At 43.1% G+C, this 23,593-nt stretch overlaps 2 protein-coding genes across 3 annotated transcripts; one reads left to right on the top strand and one right to left on the bottom strand.

The window, feature by feature from the left end:
• Window positions 1-1,811: 1,811 nt before the first annotated feature.
• Window positions 1,812-8,142, top strand: IDH3A (isocitrate dehydrogenase (NAD(+)) 3 catalytic subunit alpha). Of its 2 annotated transcripts, none has more exons than XM_081337638.1 (11): window positions 1,812-2,110; window positions 3,106-3,144; window positions 3,438-3,521; window positions 3,663-3,777; window positions 4,024-4,211; window positions 4,407-4,540; window positions 4,854-4,956; window positions 5,234-5,298; window positions 5,486-5,570; window positions 5,656-5,808; window positions 6,419-8,142. In XM_081337638.1, exons 1-11 carry the CDS (start codon window positions 2,084-2,086, stop codon window positions 6,500-6,502), a joined length of 1,077 nt encoding a protein of 358 aa, XP_081193764.1. In that variant the 5' UTR covers window positions 1,812-2,083; the 3' UTR covers window positions 6,503-8,142. The 2 variants fall into 2 exon arrangements, with proteins under 2 accessions (XP_081193764.1, XP_081193763.1); XM_081337637.1 differs by having other exon boundaries at window positions 3,106-3,168.
• Window positions 8,143-8,293: 151 nt separating this feature from the next.
• On the bottom strand, window positions 8,294-20,357 carry ACSBG1 (acyl-CoA synthetase bubblegum family member 1). The gene is made up of 13 exons (XM_081337776.1): window positions 20,293-20,357; window positions 19,503-19,720; window positions 18,706-18,794; window positions 17,927-18,047; window positions 17,232-17,312; window positions 15,861-16,010; window positions 13,507-13,683; window positions 12,746-12,927; window positions 11,944-12,174; window positions 10,900-11,117; window positions 9,833-9,972; window positions 9,321-9,567; window positions 8,294-8,953 (listed from the first exon to the last, which is right to left on the bottom strand). Exons 1-13 carry the CDS (start codon window positions 20,312-20,314, stop codon window positions 8,877-8,879), a joined length of 1,953 nt encoding a protein of 650 aa, XP_081193902.1. The 5' UTR covers window positions 20,315-20,357; the 3' UTR covers window positions 8,294-8,876.
• Window positions 20,358-23,593: the final 3,236 nt, after the last annotated feature.

The raw sequence follows: 23,593 nt of genomic DNA, 5'->3' as shown, positions 1-23,593 counted from the left end.
GGCATCGAGACCAAGCACGCAACGTGGCCGGATCGAGGAGAAAAAGGGGAAAAAAAACAAAATCTCACACCTGCATGAAAAGATTTGCAGTGCCCGCTCTTCCTCTGAGAGAGGGAAGGGGTTAAAATCCCCCGTGAAGATCAGACCCGGAGGAGGCTATCTGGGCTCCCTGTTTTGTCCCTGGGGGGCAGCAGGAGGGCTTTTCTGGCGGGAGAAGATCGGAGGAGACGCCTCCCAGGTCTGGAGAAAGCATGTCGGCTGCCTCAGATCTCAAAGGCACGGAGGGAAATAAAGCGAAGGCGATCCTCCTTCGTGTGCTGCGCGTCTTCAACCGCAGGGGGGCAGCACCTCATCTCGTTTTTAACCGCAGAAGCCGGGCAGAGGGATAATGCCCTGCCACCCATCATCCAGTTTCTGTTTATGTTTATTGGACTTATATACCGCCCTTCTCCCGTAGGACTCAGGGCGGTTCACAAGGTATTTAAAATAACAAAACACATATTACAAAAGTTAAGAACAATTAAAATAATTAAATTTAGTCCTTGAATAAAAATAAAACCCCTGTTAAACTCCAGTTAAAACCCAATTAAATAAATAAATAAAAAGCGCCCACAACTTCTGGAGGCAACGTCTGTTCCACTGGTTGATTGTTCTCACTGTCAGAAATTCCTCCTTAATTCCAGATTGCTTCTCTCCTTAGTTAAATTTGAACTAGTTAAATTTGAGGAAGGCAATAGAAACACCACTCGGGGATTTGTTTACTTGGGGGATAATAAGCGTTTCCTTTCAAAAGGCAAATCTATGTTTTAAATCAGCGGATGTTTAACTCCTATGGAAGCATGAAATTATTTCTGTTACGCTTTTGATGTAAATCACACTAAGCCTGGTGCCAGAGCAGCAAGCCAGGTTTTGGGATTTAAAAAAATAGACAGCATGCCAATACATTTGCAACATTTTGTTTTATTTTTGTAACATGGATAAGGGCTCCCTCTATTTCACTCTGTGCGTTGATTGATCAAAGAGTCCTTTGGCGTGTTAAATACCTGGCTAAACTTTAAACGTTTACACTCACATTTATTTTAATATTTTTAAATATGTATTACGTTTATATGCTGCCCAGCTCACTCTGAAAAGCAACTTTTCCTTATGGACAAGGGTAATAATAAGAATAAAAATAAATTGGAAGGGACCTTGGAGGTCTTCTGGTCCAACCCCTGCTCAGGCAGGAAACTCCACACCTTGAATTGCACATTTGTGGAAGTGTGTATGCACACACATATGTGTAAAATAGGAGCACAGGTGTATGCAATTAAGAACTGGGTGACAGGATAGCAGCCTTCCAATATATGAGGGGCTGTCACAGAGAAGAGGGGGACAACCTCCTTCTTCCAAAGCACCCGAAGGCCAAAGAACAACGGATGGAAACTAATCAAGGAGAGAAGCAACCTGGAATTAAGGATAAATTTCCTGATAGAGCAATCAATCCGTGGGACAACCTGCCTCCAGAAGCTCTGGCTGCTCCATCACTGGAGGTGTTCAAGAAGAGACTGGACAGCCATTTGTCTGAAATGGTACAGGGCTCCTGCTTGACGGGGTTGGTCTAGATGACCTCCGGACCCCCTTCCAGCTCTGTTGCTCCATTCTAAGGCTTTTCTCCTTATTCTCCTTATTCTCCTCCTTATTCTCCTCCTCAATGTACACATGTTGTACTTTGACAATAAAGGTTTATTTATGTATTTATTTATTATTTATTATCCGCACGTGGAGAACATGAATGCAGGTGCGGTCACGTGGCGAGCTCTAGTCCTTTGCATAGTCCCGCCCCCGACCAATCAGGAGAGGCACCTCCCCGGTCTCTGCGGAGGTGGGACGGGGCGTAGTCCTCCGCGCTTCCCACCAATCCGCTGCCAGCCCGGGGTAATCGGCGAGCGCCGATTGGCCGGTGCATCCCTAGCGCAGCGCCGGCGAGGAGGCCGCGGTCGATTCCTTCCCTTCCGATCAGCGGCGTGAGCGTCAAGCCGGGCCGAGCCGGCGAGGAGGTGGAAGGGTCGCCGCCGCCGCTGCTGCCGCCGCTCCCATCGCCATGGCTACGTCCTCCTGGGTTCCGAAGGTGAGGCGGGCCTGAGGTGACCTTGGCTTCTCCCTCAGGGGGACCCCCGGGTGGACCGGTGGGAAGTCTCGCGAGATTTCGGCTGCTCTGCCCTTTTCGGCGTGGGGGGGGCATTCCGTGACTCCCGCTCGGGCGCCCTTTGACGGGGACGCCCTTGGCGCCTCGCGGGGCCCGGAACCACAACTCCCGGCAGGCCTTTCCCTTGTTGGACGCGCGGGGGTTGCTGGGACCTGTAGTCCGGCAGGGCGTTGAGTCGAGCGCGGTCTTCGGTGCTATGGCTGGGATCGAAACACAACTCCCATCAGCCTCCGCGGCAGGCCGAGAGGTTGCTGGGAGTTGTAGGCCTGTAACTGCAGCCCTTCCTGCATGCCTGTTAGTTAGGCTAATCCCCGCAGGCTGCGTCCTCAGAACAACCCCGCGGGGTAGGCCTGGAGGAAGAGGTGGAGGACTGCTTGCAAGGTTCCCCCCTGGCTGCATTGGGGTCGAGGGGCTGCTGGGACACCCCCAGTCTTTGGGGAAAGGATGGCCGATATCTCCAGGCTGATCATTCTGCTGGATGTTATTTATTATTGTTATTAAGCCTGTCTTTTAGATATATAAAATCACAGATCAGTGTATTTGTACGATATCCACGTTATGTTATCTATCACCCCTATATAAGTAACATTAGGGCCACTCCTTTGGTGAAATGGGCAGCATATAAAATAAAATTATTGCCATTTTCAATGATCATCTGCCTTGTTTAATCTCTGCATTTGAAAAAGCTGGATCAAATTCCTTTGGTGTAAAGAATAAGCACAGTCCTTGCCATGTGTAAATTTACCTTCCTGCTCCTTTGCTCAGGGACTGTAATCTAGTAGACACAAAGCACATGCATGCACAGAAACAAACAAAATTGGGACTTAGCCCTATCTAACTGCTTTAAAATTCAGTGCTCATTTGCTTTCTGTTAGTCGCTGCTAAAATTAACTATATTCTTATTTTCGTTGCTATAGGTCCTTCGTTTTCTTGAGGGGTTCAGAATTCAGAAACAGGTGACCAGAAATTTTGCTAGTACTGTAAGTATACTAGTATAGTTTTTTCCCCCTATTCTTTTAAAGATACTTTACAAGAGGTTTATAGAATACCACACATCTATAGTTCCTAGCAGGTCAGGGAAGCCCAAGAAAATAAAAACTGAGTAATTGAGTAGTGCAGAGTAAAAAAAATGCATAGAAATCACATGGCATCCTTTAAAGTCCAAATAATCTCCAGGATTATTTTTTAAAAAAATCAGTTTTAAGCATCCAGTGGATGAGGATATGTTTTTATTTTATTTTTCTTCTAGCCTCAGACGGTAACATTGATCCCAGGAGATGGTATTGGGCCTGAAATTTCTGCTGCTGTGGTGGAGATTTTTGAAGCTGCAAAGGTAAACCTAGCCATGGATAGCTTCCTGGGTTGGTTATTCCTTCTGAATAAGCAGTGGCTTTATTCTTTGATAGCACTTTCCTGCTTGATGCTCTGCAGATGTTATCAGAGTGGTTGATAATGCCAAAAAAAATGTGTTTAGGTCCCTGTTCAGTTTGAAGAAAGAATCGTGACTGCCATCCAAGGGCCGGGAGGGAAGTGGATGATACCACAAGATGCCAAAGAATCTATGGACAAGAACAAAATAGGATTAAAAGGTACTTGGATAGAAAGAAAGAACAATTACGTTTTCCTGCAGTTCTGGAAATAACCCCATCCTTGAATTCCTCTATATAAAGTTTTGATATATGCTGACAAGCTCCCGTTTCTTGTTTCTTTTTTAAACCACATTTTAGCGTGGCTGTAAAAAAAATAAATTGTCGCTTGGTTCACTGCCAGTTTCTAAATGTTGGGTTGCCAGTGAGCACTTTCCCACATCTCTTGTGCTTCTGCTTGTTTTCCAGGTCCTCTGAAAACACCCATAGCTGCTGGCCACCCGTCCATGAATTTACTGCTCCGTAAAACATTTGACTTATATGCAAATATCCGCCCTTGTGTGTCCATTGAGGGCTACAAGACCCCTTACGCAGATGTGGACATCGTCACCATACGAGAGAACACGGAAGGTGAATACAGCGGCATTGAGCACGAGGTATGTGAAACAAGTGGACAGTCATGCTCGCCGTCCCACACGCACAGATCATGCAGGTTGCTTGAATTTAACAAATGCTTAAACGAAATTAACTTTTAACCCCATTTAATTTTCTTTCACAGTGAAGATGTTTTTTCCAAGTTTTTCATAACCCCCTTTTTTGCTACTTGCTTATAACCTTTGTGTGTTTTTCAGATTGTTGATGGTGTTGTGCAGAGCATTAAACTCATCACTGAGGACGCAAGCAAACGGATTGCTGACTTTGCTTTTGAATATGCCAGGAATAATCAGAGGAGCAAAGTTACTGCTGTGCATAAAGCTAATATTATGTAGGTGGCGATAAAATAACTCCAGGCCTTTCCAACCCTTAATTCCAATTTTCAGAATACTAACTGCTTTCCCGCCCCCCTTATTTTTTTTAATCAAGTCAAGTTTTCTGCTGCAAAACATTGTCAGAGATGTTGTGTATTGGAGGCTTATTTTTGGCAGACAGATACTATTCAATTTAGATTCGATCCCTGTTCTCTTTTCCAAATTAACTCACTAAAAGAAAGCTTTTATAATTGATTAGCTACAGGTAAATAAAAAAAACGTGTTTGCATGCCTGGACCTTTAACCTCTAAAGCTTTTCTTTATTTGCAGGCGGATGTCTGATGGTCTGTTTCTGAGAAAATGTAGAGAAGCAGCAGAAAGCTGTAAAGATATTAAATTTAATGAAATGTACCTCGACACTGTGTGTCTGAATGTGAGTATGTAATGTATGATCAGCCATTTAAGCCAGCGGCCCCCAACCTTTTGGGACCGGTTCCGTGGAGAGAGGTTTTTCCGCGGACCGGAGGGAGGGTGGCTTCCCCTGCTGCCTGCATCCCACGGAGGGGGCTTTGCTTGTGTCTGCGGCCCCGTTTCTGGCATGCTGCAGGTCGGTGCCAGTCTGTGGAATAATTGGGCACCCCTGATTTAAGCAACCACTGTTCTGGCTGTGTTAAAAAAGAACAATTAACTTGTCTTTTTTTTTTCTTCAGATGGTGCAGGATCCATCTCAGTTTGATGTCCTGGTTATGCCAAATTTGTATGGGGACATACTTAGGCAAGTGGCTTCGGAGTCGATTGTCCACAACTTCCCCTTCCAAACATTCTGCTCTGGTGCAACCTGACTTTACTTCCCTGCTGCAGAGCTTGGGACTCTCCAATGGGGGTTACCAAATACCTTCCACTGCAAAGGCTAATTGTCCTTTCTCCCATCTCTTCTTTGTGCTTGTGTGTTTTTCTTCCAGTGATCTGTGTGCGGGCTTAATTGGGGGTCTTGGTGTGACTCCTAGTGGGAATATTGGTGCTAACGGAGTGGCAATCTTTGAGTCGGTAAGGTCTTACCTTGTTAGACTTGCCTTTGGGGACGGGGGGGGAGCGATCGGTCAGAGGGGATGAGAACACCTTCTCTTCGCAGGTACACGGAACAGCTCCAGATATTGCCGGAAAAGACTTGGCCAACCCAACCGCGCTTCTCTTGAGTGCTGTCATGATGTTGCGTCACATGGAAATGCAAGACTTTGCCATGAAAATAGAAACGGCTTGCTTTGAGACCATCAAAGACCAGAAGGTAGATTTTGCTCAGGTTCACCAAACTGAGGTGACTTTGGGATTCAGCTGTTCTGGGATTGGATGCCTTTTTATTTAAGTTCAGGCCTTCCAAATCTGAAATCACAGCACTTTTTCCAAAATTAGTTAGGCATTTGACTAGGTCAGGAGTGGGCAACTACGTAGCAACTTTACGACTAGTGGACTTCAACTCCCAGAATTTCTGAGCAAGCATCAGGGGTGCACAACTGTACAACTTTACGACCGGTGGACTTCAACTCCCAGGATTCTGGCTGGCTCAGGAATTCTGGGAGTTGAAGTCCACTGGTCGTAAAGTCACCATAATTGCCCACCCCTGGACTAGGTGGTTTTATCATCCTTTGCTATTTCTACTGTATAAATGATGAGCATCAGGTGACAAGATGCCAAAAGTTACATTTCATACCAGGGACTCAAAAGCAGGAACTGGGAATTTATTATAAATACTATAAAACAGAATCTTTATTTCTTGGTGCCCTATAAATCTGGCAGTAGAAAAATTAGATCTGGCAGTCTAGCCTTCTTTCCTGTTCATAAATGATCTTAAGTTCCATGCACATTAGCAAAATTTCATTTCCCTTTCCCAATTTTAGGTCTTGACCAAAGATTTGGGAGGCAACGCCAAATGTTCGGAGTTCACCGCAGAGATCTGCCGCAGAGTCAGAGCCATGGAATAGAAGTCTCCTCCGTGTCTTCCTGGTTTCAATCCCGCCTAAAGGATGCTGTTATTTATTACATGTCAGATCCATTTCTCTTCTTTTTCTAGAAATAAACTCCTTTCCATTTCCACTGCTTGAAACAATGAAATTGTTAGCTACCCCTGCATTTCAGACCCTTCCACTTTCCAGCAATGCTCCAAAACGTGAAGTTTATATTTTTTTTTTCTCACCCTAACAGTAGAAGACACTCCTCAAGCTGTCCTTAAGCAGCTTCCTGGCCTTAAAATAGCACAAAATATTTTTTTTCCTTTGGAAATAGTTTTCTTTTTTTTCGTTACTGACACCTGGAACTTGCCCTTCCAAAGCTTAAAGACTTGAAACTGTGGGCATTTCAACTATTGCACATAAAATGTCGTATCCAGATTTTAAGGGCAGAAGGAATATCGTTCAGCGGTAAAACTTAACCATGTTAACCTGTTTCAGCTTCATTATTATTTTTTATACATCTCTTGCTTGCTCTGCCATTTTCCAGCACTGGTCTGTTCTATCAATTGCCTTTGTCTGCTGCTGATTATGAAGAGAACGCTAACGCTTTATTTTTTAAATCTTTATTTATCTTGAATATCAAATGTATATTTTGGGGTTGCTATGCATCTGCAGGCCGTTTGTATCGTGCTTGGAGTTTATAGAGCTTTAGGTTATATTTCAGTGCATTACTCTGCAATGAACTGGGTTTCAAGGCACTACAGTAAAAAAGAAATCAGAAGTGTGTTTGGTGTGAGGTGGAACCACATGGGAAGACGCTGACGGTTGCTTGATTCATTTTTGTTCCAGGTAATGTGAGCCAGTGCAAAATGAATGCTAAGCTGGGAGTTTTCTCCTGTTGCACAGGGATCATCGAATGCAATGTCCTTGAAGGGGAATCTGACTTTGTCTTGTGGGAACAGATGTTGGTGGAAGAGAGGAATTGCAGAGATGCTGGGTATGAAAGCATCAATATTTCTGCTGCCAAGCTGATTTCCAATCCTTCCTAAAGGAAAGGTGGAATCTTTCTTCCTTGGAAATTCTTGGAAGTGCTGTTGGCCTTTCCTTAAGTAGTACACTGGTGCACTGGAGTGTCCCACCTTGGCACCTTTTAAGACGTGCGGACTTCATGTGCCTGACAGCCATGCTGGCTGGAGAATTCTGGAAATTGAAGTCTGCAAGTCTTAAAAAGTGCCAAGGTGGGACACCCCTGTTTTAAGAATGTCTTGCATTGATTCCCTGCCCGGCTTCTGTCACTTGTGGCACATTCCCATTTAGTTTCCAAATTGGAGCTACAAGCTACAGCAGCACCACCAATCTAACCAGGATTGCCAACCTCCAGTTTGGGGGAGGGGGGTATTTATTTGCATTGAAGTCAGACCAGCAGAACTACTTGCGTTGCTACCAAGAATTCCTGCTAAGTGTTCTCACCAATCAGAAAAGTAGCCATGAGGCAGCCAGCTTTATCCTGTGTGCAATTCTGCACGGTGTTTAATGCAGTCATATATCAGTATGGGCTCAAAATCTGGGGAAAATTACCTTTTACTGGTTAAGAATGTGTGCTTTTGCGTCTGTACCGCGTGAGGTGTGGGCCTGCCATTTTATGCATAACGAGAGGAAAATAAAAGACTACAAAGACATTTCTTGCTTTTTGTTTGTTTGTTCTTTTAATGAGAACGGAAGGTTTAAAATGCTCTGACAATCTATTTTGCATCTCCCTCTTATCTCTGCAAGATCCCAGTCTGATTCCAGGAAGGACATTAAGTCTAAGCAAGGTATTGGGGTAAAAAGCTTTGTCATGAATCATGGAAAGTCTTCAAATTTCTCAATGAAAACTACTAAGGCTGGAGGAAAAAAATCATCTGGAATCGTGGAAAAGTCTTGCTGAATAAAATAATCTACGTAGAGCCACGTGGAACATGGCAGTAAAAACAACAGCAGTGTCTGAAACAATTATGGCTCATTGCAGAGAGTTTCATGGGTACGTTTGAGGGTGCCCCTAAAGATTTTTAGCCAGTTTTTGTTTTACAAAATGCTTTTATCATTTGACGTGTTTTTCCCCCCCAGATCTGGCTTAAAAATTACTTTTCTCCATGCAATTGAATATTTCCTGGGGGAATTCTGAATAAATCAAGATACAGTTTGATTTAAAAGCATTTTCGAGGGACAGCTTAATTGGAATGTATTTGGGAGTGCTGACTAGGTCTTTCTGGATGCTAAAGTGAAAGTAGCACTTGAGTAGATGCTTTCCACCCCAACTGCAAAAACTCCCTACATTTCCAGTGTAATGTTTGCATAGGAACAGTTAATTCTCTACAAGGGAAGCTGGCGAGATTTCTTGTCCTGACAGAGCTTAGGCAAGTCAACTTCAATCTTTGTAAAAAGCTTCAATATCCTTTTGGTACTTCTCAATCACGGTTTGCCGCTTTAATTTCATTGATGGACCTAAAAGGGAACGGAATTGGTCATTAGGAGTATGCTTGGGGAAAGAATGAAAAATGATAGATCTTAATTCAGGTTGTGTATCACTTAAGTCAGGGGTCCTCAAACTCAGCCATGGCTGGCTAGGGAATTCTGGGAGTTGAAGTCCACAAGTCTTAAAGTGGCCAAGTTTGAGGACCCAAGATTTAAGAGGTTCCACACCCAGGAGAAAGAGCTTGAATTTAATTTTCTGCAATTTGTGGGAGTTTATTCTCTGCTTCAGAAAGCAGTCGCCTTCCCTACAATCTACATCTCCAGCTCAGAATGGGATATAGCCCCATACATACACACACACACACACACACACACAAAATATTCACCGTAAACTCACCAAATTCTCCCCCGGAAATGGAAAAATCTTTTCCTAAAATGGCCCACTTCTGAATGCGCTGAGGGTTGCTGAGGGCGCGCCCGTTGATGCGGTCAATGCCATCTTGCACAGCCCGGTAAACAGCGTGGTCTCTCGTCTGCACAATTTCAGACACCCGTGTGGCTTTGCTTCCAGCTTTTTGGCAGAAGTCTCTGGCTTCCTGGGTCAGGTAGTCAGTGGGTTCCGATGTATCAGGATCCACTGTACACTGACGACAACAAATTACACGCCACACCTTTAACCGTGACAAACCAAAACTGAGTGGTCGCACATTTAACAAAACCTAAGCTTCGGTGGGTTGAGTGTTGGGTGACCCTAGTCCAGTTGGCTGGACTTTAGTCCAAGACGTCGTGTGAATCCAAAACGGGGTGAGATTGCTCATCTCATCAAGGCAGCCACGAAAGAGGAAAAGGCCCACGTTTCAAATACGCATCCGAGGATCAACCAGCCTCAAACCTATTTTCATCATGTACCTTTAAGGTCAGCAGCATGGACAAGAACTTCTTCCGATCGCCAATCAATACAGCGTTGCTAACAAGTGGCAGCTCCTTCTTGACAGCTTCTTCCAGCGGGATTGGGGGGATATTCTCACCCCCAGCTGTAATAATCAGCTCTAAGAATACAGAACACCAACGCTCAGCTCAAAAATACATCTCATTGTTAGCCTAGGCTTCCATCTGGGGAAGATGGACTAGCCTCCTTGCAAATACTTCTCTATGACCCCTTTGGCATTTTCAGTGAAAGCTCAATTTAATGAACTAGTGCAGGGGGTATCCTTTCCACCCCCCTCCTCGCCAAATGTCCATTCAAATAGCAAACACTGTCAACTGAATCATGATATCATTTGCATCAATCAGCGTGCTAGGCAAATGGCGTGAATGAGCACAGATTTCGTCCAGATCGAGAGATAAACACGTAAAGCAGTAAAAAAGTGTGTAAAATTAAATGTGAATGCTTCAGCCTGGTGACTTTGCATACAGCAGACTTGTATCCAGATGGAAAATCGATCAGTTGCATGCAAAATTTAACCCGTCTGTTAAACTGAAGGCTTGCTATGCTCTCATGAAAGAATCTCTTGGCCGTCCTATGTACAAGAAACTGCCCAATCCACCTCAACCAACATTATCTACTTCAGCAAAGACTATCCTGAATTTTAGGAAGTACAATGTAGCTCTTGCTGCTAGTTGTCCGATTTAGTTGAAACCTAAGCACTTCCATCAAGCAAGAATCCCTCCACAACAAGGAATGTTGGCCTCAAGGAATGCCAAGAGATTCTTTGGAAACTTCTGCAAGATGGCCGAAAGAGGGCAGCCTCCATCAATGATGGAGCTTGAAATTTGGTACTAAAGTATTGGGGAGAAGCACCTGAGTATTTAACAACCCAGACAGCTGAAAGGAAATGAAGTTGGGCAAGGCACTCTCCAGATGTTTGAGACCAAAGCTTCATCCAGTCTGGCCCATGGGAAAGAAGTATGGAAATTGCCATCTAAAACATCTGGAGAACTTCAGGCTCTACAAAATACACCAAAGAAGGCACCACCTTTAATTCTTCCGGTGACATAAACAAATCCATCCTTATCCATCTTTCCAAGATCTCCAGAGTGCAACCAGCCATCTTGGTCAATCACTTCCCTGGTCTTGTCCTCCATGTTCAAATAGCCCATGAAGACGGTCCGTCCCCAAAAGCAAATCTCCCCGTTGCCGTGCTCGTCTTTGTTCACTATCTTAACAAGGCAGCCTGGGACAACCTTGCCACAGCTGCAAGGAAAGGATGTACAGAAGAAACAAGAGTTTCAACACCACGCTCAGAAGGTGTGAGCATTGCCTTTTTCTGCAGCGGCCTGGAGTTGCCATAAGGATGGCTAGAAAAGACCAGACCAGACCCACAGTTTTTTTATTTAAATTGCAATTGTACATTTGCTTGATTTTTTAAATATTGCTGCTTTGGCACTCAACAGCTTCCAGATACATTATGAAATTGTCCCCAATACCTCCAAGGAAAAATGGTCTTAGATATATGGGAAAGCAGGACTGCCTTTTCTCCAATCTTGCTTCAGAGCAACGTTTCTCAACCGTGGCCACTTGAAGAGGTGTGGACTTCAATGCCCCAGGTGTGGCTGCGGAATTCTGGGAGTTGAAGCCCACACCTCTTCAAGTTGCCAAGGTTGAGAAAGACTGCTCGAGTCTCCAAGGAATTCCAAATAAAGCCTGGGATTTCAGTGGGCTTAACAGAGTTACTAAATCATACCAATGCTTTTATTTGCCAGTATGCTAAGCACAAATAAGCTCAGGCATAAGGAAAACTAAGCTTCACACATTGTAAAAATGCAGCTGCGCAGTCTTTAACTGCAGAGGGTAGCCCAGTAGTCGGATGTAAAGGACCGAACTCTCACAATTTTGTGTGAAGCTACATTTCACACACACACACAGAGTGTAGATGCCAGTGATGGCAGGGAAATCATCCCAAATACCTTTTCCCATGCTTATCTTTGGAGATGCCCCCAACCCAGTCTCTTGCCACTTGCAGCCTAAATTTCAAGGTTTCTTTGGTGGGGGTTCTTAAGGAGAATAGGCCGGACTTTACCTGTTGGGACGATAAACGTGTGGCCCAGATAAGCAAAAGGGACCGGAGGTTTCGCTCATCCCGTACCCTTCATAAATGGGGATGTTCAGGCCAAGGAAGAAGTGGGAGACTTCCACAGGGAGAGGGGCACCCCCGGAGAAATGCTTCTGGCACTGGGAAAGGCCCAGTGCCCAGCGGATCTTCGCCAGGAGCAGAGAGTCCACCAACCTCATCCAGAAGGGCTTTGAGTCCCTACAAAGATACAAAAGGTCCAAGGTGAGACGGGGAGGAGCCGAGTGACCCTTGTCGCCATGCAGAAAAAAAGAGACTCAAGGCGATGCGACGTGGACGGAGAGGAGGACAAACAGCGATCCCAAACAAACCCATTCGTGCCAACTTGGTGTTGTTTCAGGAACACGTTCACAAATGACCACTGCGTTTTGCCTGTCTGGTCCTCCAAGGAAAGGACGTCAGATGTGCCCGAGAAAACAAAGTGGTTTGCAGGAGGCCATTTACGCCACGAAGCTTTGCAAGTTATCCTGCACAAAACTGAAGCCTTTTTGGAGCTGCCAAGATCTGCAGCTAGACTGGAACATCGAATGCAAGGCACGGCTTCAGTGAAGGCAGTGTTTTCTAACCTTGACTGCTTTAAGATGAGTGGACCTGGCTGGGGAAGCCAGCTGGGGAATTCTGGGAGATAAAGTCCACTCATCTTGAAGCAGCTAAGATTAGGAAACACAAGACGAGGGGTGTATTTTTCCTTGCTGTTTGTGCTTTGTAATAGTTAATCCTTTCCCCCAAAACAGGTCCCTAGGCTACCCACCTATTTGAGCAGCTTAGGTTTTGTTCCAAAGTGGCTGACATGGCCCAAGATAGTGCCTTCCTCTTCAGCAATCCAGTCTGAGAAGACACCTCTTTGATCTTCTCCATCATCTTCTCCCACACGCGGGGTACTCCCATTTGAGAAGTGGGCAATGCTTCTCTGAGGACCTCAACCAAGCTTCCCTGTGAAGGCCAAAGAGGGGAGATTGGGAGGGAAGGCTAAGTTTCAAGAGACCAGGGATGCCCACTCCATGCCAACTCCCTAGTCAACAGGTCAGATTAGAGAGAAAATCTCACGCCCTTCAAGCAATGAATATGGGTAACGAAATGTTTGCAAGGAAACAACCAAGCTCAGAGAGCACCGAGGACTCCTCCTCCTCCTCCTCCTCCTCCTCCTCCTCCTCCTCCTCCTCCTCCTCCTCCTCCTCCTCCCACTGATGTTGTTACCTAGTTGGATTATGAAAGAAGAAAACCACTAAGCTCAGTGAGCACTAAGGACCCCACACTTCAACCCTGAGCTACAAATGCTCTATTGGTAACGAATCTTCCCATGATTGGGACTGATTAATTAAAACTGCTGATGAGATAAATCAGATTGTCACCTATCATGTATACCCACCCTACTTTTCCCTTATTATTTCTCTAAGGGAGTCCCCAAAGGATCTCTCGCCCTATCCTGCTGAAAAGTACAGAATGCATCTTATGGAAGATGGAGAACTATGTGGAAAATAAAGTTGTGGCCCCCAAGCCCCGCGGAAAGACCTTCAAGGCATCCGGTTGTGCGAAATAAACCTCTTCGCCCCACTTGATCCCAGTCCAGAGATCATACATCTGCCCAGCAACGTGGCTCAGTGGCAGATAACTGACAATCTTTTCCTGCTGGATTTCAGCTGGTTGCATGTCTCCTGCTCGACTGGCGTGGGCAGATGTCCAGGTAACCTGTCCAGATGTTTAAAAAAGAAATTGCAAAGAATTAATGCCCTGAACCAAGGGTCTTGGTTTTGTTTGTTTTTTAATTCCCCTGGTCACGTCAGCTCCCTTCAGCATTTTTCCTTCCAAAGAATTTTGTAAGTCACTTGGAACCACCCTATGTGTCTGTTGGGCGGTTACATACATTTGTTTAATGAACAAAATAAGTAAAACTCTCCTAGATGGTAGCTGCTGTTTCATAATAGCATGAAGCTCATCTTCCCTTCTGCCTCTCCGTACTTTTTTTACATCCTGTCTGCTGCAAACCCACTGAGCGCAAATGAGCTGTGCAGAATCCGTCCTACGTAAAGGCTTTGCCTAAGCTTTCCTCCATGAATTTATCCTCAACTTTATACTAACTTTTTGGATTTCTGACTGCAGATCTCTCCAGCTGACTGGGCTGTAGAATAGAATTTGCTCTATGTTGGTAGAAACATCCCTCCTGGAATTATAGGGTTGGAAAGGACCTTGGAGGTCATCTAGTCCAACCCCCTTATCCTATTCTGGACAAATGGTTGTCCAATGTCTTCTGGAAAACCTCCATGCTGGCCGGGGAATTCTGGGAGTTGAAGTCCATACTTCTTCAAGTGGTTGAGAATCATGGCCTTAAGAGCTTCAGACATCATCAACCGTGGTAATTCACTGGACTCCTGCAAAGGTTGAGAATTAGGGGCACCCTTCTGCAGTAAAAAGTTTCAGCCTCCCCCCAGGATCTGACTAGCCCCCTCCTGGTAGCTGTTAGGAAACCATTAAACCCAGAACTGTACAGGAAGTCCTCGACTTACAACAGAGATCAACAAGAACAGGGACAGACATCAAATCAGTAAATAATACTGTCTCCTCCACATCCAAATATGCCGTTCTGCGTCATCAAAGCAGCGCCAAGGTGGCCAAATTCTTGGGCAGAATTTGATCACCCTTTAAAGTGGATCATCTTTTAATAAAAGGGACAACAACAGATGCCTTCCACAGTGAGGGAGATAATAAAAATAGACTTCTTACATATGGAAATCAGGAACAGCCAGCTGACAAGCTCGAACTTACACAGAGAAGAAGTCATTACTGGTCACCAACTTCAACTCTTATCCATGAATAGTTTTGTTTTGTTCTATTTGGACAAGACCAACTCAACAAGGAGAGAACACAAATATTCTCTTCTGTCAATAAGATCATCTCTACTGGGCTTTGAACCATCTCCAAAAGTGGTGGGTGCTGCCTCACTGGAGGTTTTTAAGAAGGGATGAACAGCCATTTGCCAGGAATGGTATAGGGTTTCCTGCTCAAGGAGAGGTTGGACTGGAAGACCTCCAAAGTCCCTTTCAACCCATCCTGGCTGGGGAATTCTGGGAATTGAAGTCCACAAGTCTTAAAGCTGCCAAGGTTGGAGACCCCAGCTGCAAAAGACCTTTCTTCCACCGGACGTGACTAAGGAATGTCCCTCCACTGTCAACCTGAAGTGCTCTCCAGCCTTCTGTGAGACAGCCAAAATCTCTGGCGGGGTTTTCTCCGTTTCCAGGGCCAATCTCTCTCCTGCTACAGCTGTCTCGCTTCCCAGTCCCCTGACCTCTCTCCAGCGTGATGAGATGCCTTTGCAGCATTGGAATAAAAGAGAAAACATGATTTATACCAGTTCAGCCAAGGACAGAGGAATCTCTTTCACTCCCGAGCTGGCAAAAAGACGAGGCTGTTGGCAGGGCACATTTAGGCCCTGGCTAGGGAGAAGTAGAAATATGGCCCTTTGTTGTATTACAATCTCTCTGTTGTACTAAAAATGCACTTTTCTGTGTTATCCCGACACTAAATCAATGGCCAGCATTTATTTCACTACATCCATTGCATGGAAAAACCAAGCCAAAAATGCCTCTTTCGTTTCTCTACTACCTTTTGACTTCCAGAAGAAATATGAACTTTGTTCTAGTGCCGTTTTTTTAGGCATGTCAGCATTTAGATCTTTTTCTTAATTGTAGATTACTTTCTGTATATTTTAATCCCCATATTTCAAACCTTAATAAAACCTCCATGCAAAATTGATCACATACAGGAATTATCATTGTACTCTTGCATTAATTTTGCTACGAGGGTTTAGTTTTAGTTTCTAATTTGCTGTCGTTAACATTTATGGATGCGGACACAGCTAGAATACCTACATTGTCATGGCTCAGCATGACCCCTTTGGGCTTCCCTGTCGTTCCAGAGGTGTAGATCAGGACACAACATTGGTTTGCCTCTTGGGAATTGATGATAGCGTCAAGTTGTCCATCTGGAATTTCGTTTCCCAACTCCATGAATTCATCCATCTACAGGACAGAGAGGAAGGTCCCTATGATGCCCAAGTCTTCATCACAATACAGCTTTTAATCTTCCTGTGTTTATTTTCACCAGGCATGCTTATCTTTCTATAGCGCATTAAAGGCTTTTGCAATACACTATTGATACGGCCGTGCCACGCATAGGCTTGCTCTGAAGTAAGTCCATTTAATTTCCATTGGGTACCCCAGTTGGGCTCAGGAGTCTAAACCCCTGCTTATGTTACGCAGGACGCATATAATTTGTCAAATAGGCTGCTAAAGTAATAACACTTGGAGGGAAAGTTGGAATAGATTTTTGTAGGGATGGATTGTAAGTTCAATTATTGTCCACCCACCTTTCTAATTTTGCATCCTGCTCTACTAAGTGGATTTTTTGATTCTAGATTTATTTATTTATTTTTAAAAACAGTATTCCAGTGCATAAACTTCCCTCCCTTTGCACCCAAGGACATTAAAGGTACTAGAAATCGTGAAAATTAGAGATATGACAGGGAAGAACTACAAGGCTTCTTGATGGATCTTCAAAGGACTTGTTCTCTCCTTGAACGAGCAATCTAAGGAAGCTTTTACTGGGTAAATGCACCAAACGAGCAGCTACAGGACACATCACACATGCCATTTGAACCATTTGAGGAAGGCTACTGTGAGTTTCCTCCTATTGTTTTTTTGGGTCCTACCCCAGAGTTTTAGAACAGAAACATCTACAGAACTGGAAACCTGACACTGAGGCAAGAGCTGGCCAAGAAACAGCACCCCGGCAACTGGGAGCACACCCATTAACACTTCGAAGGACAGTGGCAGTCAGGATGACAAAGTGTGAAGTGTCAGCATGAAGTGTCAACATGTCTGGGAAGAAATCCTTTCTCCATTACTAGGATACTGTCCCTCTGGTGAATGCAAAGGGCAGGGAAGGACAGCCTTACATGTTGGGGACAGAGACCATGATTTCTTAGCCAATAAAATGTGTTTAAGCATCTCCATGTTTCATAATTCATAAGAGAATCTTTTGATGTTTAAGCACTATGCATACGCTCAACCAGGTATTGCAGACATTTTCGCCTTTTCTGTCTTGTTCTAGTATTAATATTTCCTCTTGCAACTGTTTTTCACCATCTACAGAAATCCCAGCAATGGGGAGGGAGAATGGAATTAAAACTAACAAGGCAACTAAAATGGATGAATTACTTGATTTATCATGATTTTACATACCGTATACAAATTGGGATGTTTCTCAGACACACAATCTTTATACATCACAACAGCTTTTAAGTATGGTAGACGATCCCAGATCTGTATAAAGTTTAAGATTTTTTTTAAAGTCTTACTTGTATTATGGATAATGCTATACTGGAACAAAAAATGTAACATTCCAACTGGACTTAAAAGAAATCAGACGGATGAATATTACCATATAAGCCAAAAAGATTAAAATGATAAAAGCTTCATTTCTGCATTATATTTATAAGCTTAGAGAATATTGTCCAGTGTGTTTTACACATTGCAGAAAAGGAATTGTGGAACGAGTTCTAAAGCTTGCTCTATATTTAACATTTAAGTTATAAATGGCAGTTAACTAACCACAATGCCTGAGTTCACTTGACACCGTAAGCCAAAAGTAAAGAAACCATCTTCCAGTTTAGTAATGTACAAACCTGGGTTTGTTTCACAACTGAGTACAGTCCAGGTTAACCCTTTACAGCCAATTTTATTGAGTCTTGAAGTAAGTTTCAAATCTGTAATATGAACTGCTCTAAGCTGACATTGATTGGAGCAGCAAAATGTGGGACGTAAATCTAACAAATCAACAAATGTAAGCCCAGCAAATAAATTCACAAACAAATAGATATAAATAAAGTCAAGCTGACATTCTCAAACAGGTTGAATTCTAGCAGCAAGTTCCTTACCTGTATTATCTTGTCCAACTGCTTCTGGTTTTCCACCACTACAATATTAGCTCTGCAGTCATGAGCAATATAATGACAAGCCTCTGGAGAACTGGTGGTGTAGATCCCGGTCACAATGCCACTGTTGTGGAAGGTGAGTGGAAATAAAATTTTCCTTTTAATGACAAGCACGTCAAATCACACAAGTGAGTTAATATTTCCCAGCTTGAAAACCAAGGTCTTATGACAATTATAGGAGTTCACGGAATTTTTTTAAAATTCTGCTGAAAAGCAGGACTGAAACTGGGTGTTTGGATGGGAAACTAGCTAGAAATCCCAGACTATAATCTAAACCAGTGTTTCTCAACTTTGGCTGCTTGAAGATGTATGAACTTCAACTCTCAAAATTCCCCAGACAGCCAGCTAGGGAATTCTGGGAGTTGAAGTCCACACATCTTCAAGTAGTCAAGGCTGAGAAACACTGATCTAGACTGAGAGAAGTCAGTGGCAATTCACTTACGAAAACTTGATGGACATTTCCATACAATCATCAAGACTTGTGGACAACTTGCAGACTTAACTTTTCAACAATCCCTTGCATTTAATGCATCTTGCTTGTGAGAAACACCCAATAACTTGTAACTTGTTGACCTCTGGACCTGCTGACACCTCTCCAGCTCTCCTCACCTGCAGTGAACCTGGCCAAGAGGGGAGCCCCAACTAAACCAGTAGTTACCTCAGCCCATCTTCTCTCAGCTTATTTGTGTCAATCTTCCTAAGAAGGACATTTCCAATCTTACCCGGCAAAAACAGCTCCTACGGCCGAAATGAACCACTCTGTAGAATTAAAACCCAGAATCGCAACACTGTGGAATCGTTCAAGGCCAAGCTTGGGGAAAAAAGGAACAATACAGTCAACATTTTTAGAAAGAAAGAGAAAGTGCTTTTTCCCCCACTGAGATGTGAACTTTGCTAATTTCTCCTTCCCCCCCCCCTTTTCTCATTTAGCTTGGCAGGCATAATTTCTAGGCCATTTAGCACAGAATTGTTACCCATGCCAACTTTCATGTTGGGTCTCTGATTTTAGCTGCTTGTTGTCGCTTTTCTAAAGACCATGTAATTTCTTGCTGTTTAAAGATTATTTGCCTTACTTAGTCAAAATAAAAAGAAGAGCATTGGCTGCTGTCTTCACTTATCAAAACAGCTGTGGCTTCATGAGGAAGGGAAGGGCCAAATTATCAGGGCTTGAATATCTTTGCAATTGCTGAAAAGGAGGAGGAGGAGGAAAACCAGGAAGGGACTTGTTGTTGTTGTTAGCTGTGAAGTCATGTCCGACCCATCGCAACCCTATGGACAACGTTCCTCCAGGCCTTCCTGTCCTCTACCAAGGAAGGGGCTATATGCCCAGAATTGGTTAAGTGAAAGGCCGCCACAAGATCCTGCTGAAATATTCTTTATAAAACACTTGCAAAAATACCTGTATAGTTTATTCTTAATGTAAAGATAAAATTGAACAGGTATTTGCACATCATTAAATAAGTCTCAGTCATCCCAAAGACCACAGTCTAGGTATTTGATATAAAAATCCAAAATTTACCTTCAGGAAGCTCTTGGCTGCTTTCCGAGAAAGGTGGTAATACTCAGAAAAAGTAATTTTTTCCCATTTCCCCTCCTTTTTGCTGGCTAATGCATTGAGAGACTTGTATTTCTCTAGAGATTCTAGGAACATCTGGTGAACTGTCATCGGTGCTTGTGAGCAGGTGGGGTCTTTTCGCAGCTTCACCTGCCCGTCTACTCTTGTGATCCAGAGAGGAGCTAGGAAACAAGAGCAGATGATGCTGACATTTGGAGATGAAAAACCCTCCCAAGTTCCATCTGTATTAGCTCCACTTTTTTCATTGGGACCAAATAGGTATTTGCAAGGAGGCTAAAACAGACAACTTTCCTCTTTCCTCTAAAACTTGTTTTTGTCCATAAACAATCTTTCTGTATCGTAATCCTGATTCTGATTTTACTGATTTATAGAACAGAACAGGAGTCAATAAAGGAGAATATTCATAGCTCAGGGTTGAAGCGTGGGGCCCTTGGGGCTCTCTGAGCTTGGTTGTTTTCTGGTAGACATTTCATTACCCAAGTAAGTAACATCATCAGTGCTAGAAGGAAACGCAAGAACCCCATTCACTTCTGACACTGACGATATTACCTAGCTTGGCAATGAAACATCTGCAAGGAAAACAATCATGTTCAGACTCCTCGGGGTGGGAGCAATATGCAAGATAGAAAGAAATTCATGCATCATTGTCCCAAAAGGAGATTTAGTTCCATCTTCAATCTACTTCAATGTATCATAAATAAACCAATTAAAATTCATCCCGATATTCATTTACCTGAATCTTTTTCCAGACTCATTCCAGACTCTTTTCCGATGCTCTAGGCTTCTGAGAAATTTCTGTGAAAGGAAGGAAAATTTAAAACTCCCTTTAAACCCTGGTGGTTAGTAGTTTGCAGAAGCTCAAAGTTCTGAAAAGACAAATCGCAGCAGGCAGTATTTTTTATCTAAAAGCAGGGTAGAAACATAGAGCGATATTCTCCCAAGCAAGTTCTATAGATAAATGAGTTTAGCACATCAGCATTTACTCTTTTTTTCACAAGGGAAATTATTCTTTGCAAACAAAAGAATACAGAAAAATCTTTATTTTTCCCAATAGCAAGTTTTGCAACTCTGTATCTTTTTTGGAATGTCATTTTCCTTTCGTACAAAAAGCTGCACTTATTCTCTATTTCAAAATTTGGCTTACCCTCCCCATTCTGTTTCAGCCCAATCTTTACTGGTGTTATAGAAAACACATTCATGCATTCCTATATTTTAGCCCATTGAATTATTTTATCTTCAATTTGTCAAAAGATAACTCAAAAAAAGTTGCCAAGAAGTTGCCATTCCAGAAGGACAAAACCTTCTTGCTATGCCCGAGTGCAACTCAAACAAACAAGATGTGGGTCAAAACTTTTTCCCTAGTCTTTTGAATTTTTTCTTTTAAAAAAAAGGTATTATCTGTTTGATGTGTTACAGTCCTGACATCCTTATTTCTAAACAAGCACCTATACAACGCAGCTTCCATCTTTTAAGGAAAAAAAAAACAATTTCTCCAGGCATTATTTTACCTGATTCCTTTATTTCTGGCCTCTTTTGTCCTGCTACAGTTCTTTCTTCAGAGACCCAATCAAACTGACCCAATTCTTTGCAGACAAGCAGAGTGGCATCAATTCTACTAAACTCCAGAGGCAAACTGCAGATTTTAGTTAAGAATCCAGTGGACATCAACTTGGCCCAGACGTGCAGCGAGAAAGATTGAGGGTCTCCAAAGCTCTTCCTGGTCAACTTGCTGGGAAACTCCTTCGTGTTCAGCGGGGACAAACTTTCCTTTCATTCAGTGTTTTTTCCCTTGTCCGTGAGAAGAATCTCAATGACGTTTGTGGCCAGACATCCCTTGGCACAAAGGAGAAATTGGAAGTGGCAGAGTCACCGATGGACACCCTGGAAGAAGTTAAATTTCTGGAAAGGAGGGACGATGCGGCCAGAAAAGCATTTCGGCCACTGCGGTGTATGCAGTTTATTGGGAAATCAAGATTCGGCTTTTGGAATTTTTAATTCCCCCTTGCAGTGATAACTATTTCATTCATTCATTCATTCAAACTTTAAACCACCCCAACTTGGAAGCTCTCGGGTTAGTTTGCAATAAAACACCATAAGCAAAACAGTGGGAATGAAAACCTAGGCAGAAAAAATGAAGAATACACTACAGGTTCAGCAATGACAAGGCAATACAAATAAAAAGCCAATTGAATAAAGGGGAAAATAAAGGGGCCTTTATCTGGGACCAAAATGCTGCTAGGTGAGCCTTTCTGGGGAAGAGTTTCTATCAACAAGGGGGCCACCACAGAAAAAGCTCTTCCTCTTCTACATCTGAACTTGCCTTCCTTGGTTGGGGGGACCTGGAAGAGGGTCTCACTGCAAGTTCTTAAGGCACAGGTAGATATAGAAATAAAATTAAATCAAATTAAGTAGAATGCTGGTAACCTGATCCTGTACCTTCCATTCTGGTTTCCTGCTGTTTGCTGCTAATCGTGTGAAAATCTCATTAAATCGGTGTTGATTCTTAGTGACCACATATCTAGATTTTTCTGATGATGATCTACTCCAACTGGGTACTTCCGATCTTCCAAGGGTGCCCGCATCACCCTTACAACTGAGTCCCACCACCCTGCTTCTGGTTGCCTTCTTTTTCACTTTCCTTCCATCTTCCCCAGCATCAGAGCCTTTTCCAGAGAGCTGTCATATGTTAAACTTGTGTATTGCTTTAAAAGATTTAGTTTAAGGTTGGGAGGGGGAATGAGTAGGATTGCACCTTCAAGGCCATCTCTCTAACTAGAGATGATAAGGCCTTGGCGGGTTTCCTAACAGAAGGGAAACTGATTCTTTAAATTAATTGGAGAACACGATTAATGACAAAATTAGAAAGGTGGAGAATTGTGTTTTAATATATTGTGCAAGGGGCGGAAATTTCAGATTCCAGATTCCTTCGAGCAAGCATTTGCTGGTGTATTAGGCTAATAAAGGACTTTTAAGGTCAACAATGCCTCAGAGTCACTTGAAAAGCCCATACGTCGGAAACTTAACATTCAAAACAGGACAATTTGAACCTGGTCATTTGATCCTTGAGTAAGAATTCTGGGTTGATTGATTCAGTGATCCATCCATTTGTTTCTTGGTTGTCCATGGTATTCCCAAAAGTCAAAGGAGAATCTCAGTTATCCTGGTCACGGTTGTCCCAAGCGTGCTTTTTCAAGAAGCATCTGGACTTTCTTGGTTTTTCCTTGAAGACGTTTCATTTCTCAACCAAGAAGCTTTTTCAGAACTGAAGCAGCTTCTTGGATGAGAAGTGAAATATCTTCAAGGAAAAACCAAGAAAGTCCAGTCACCTCTTGAAAAAGCACTTTGGGATATTCTCAGAAGTCTTCCCTAGCTCCAAAGTTCAAAGTATCAATACTCTATTCTTCTCCATTTTAGAAACTAATAAATTGTAATAATGTACAAAAATACAGTTCACTCTTCCAAAAAGTGTTTATCTATGCCCTTCAGCCAATGTACAAATTAAGATCTGATAAAACAAAAATGACCTGCTTTTTTAAAGACTGGAAGTCACATCTAATTTGGGGTTGAGATTGACAAGGAGTTTGGGTGAGCCTAGATTAGAATGTAAAAAAGGCAGCTTTTTATTAAGCAGAAGAATAGGGGGTTTTTTAATTTTATTTTTCCTAGGTTTTAAATAAACTCTGCAGAAATGCTCCCTGATGACATTATACTGGGATGATCGTTGTGGTAAAATTACTTGACAGTGGCACGAATTAAAAATAGATATTAAATTATTTTTGTGATTGTGCTAAGCCTCTTTTGAGGTGTACATTCCCGGTTCTGGATTTTCCCAAAACTGGAATAAAGCATCAGGTTATTTCTGGATCTCAGAAAAGTTTGTGGACCATCTGAAGCTTGGAGCCCTCCTGAATTGTCCAATACTATGACGGAAGAAAGAGGAACATGAGACCTGCAGAAAAAATTTAAGTGTTCCTAAGCAACGATAAAGACTAAGGATAGCAACATTCCATGGGTTCCGTTTGACAGTTGGCTAG

Source organism: Vipera berus (assembly GCF_964194415.1).
Source record: "Vipera berus genome assembly, chromosome: 12".
In the NCBI taxonomy this organism is placed as follows: domain Eukaryota; kingdom Metazoa; phylum Chordata; class Lepidosauria; order Squamata; family Viperidae; genus Vipera; species Vipera berus.
The sequence above is the reverse complement of the archived record's forward strand: the minus strand, read 5'-3'. Positions and strand labels throughout refer to the sequence as shown.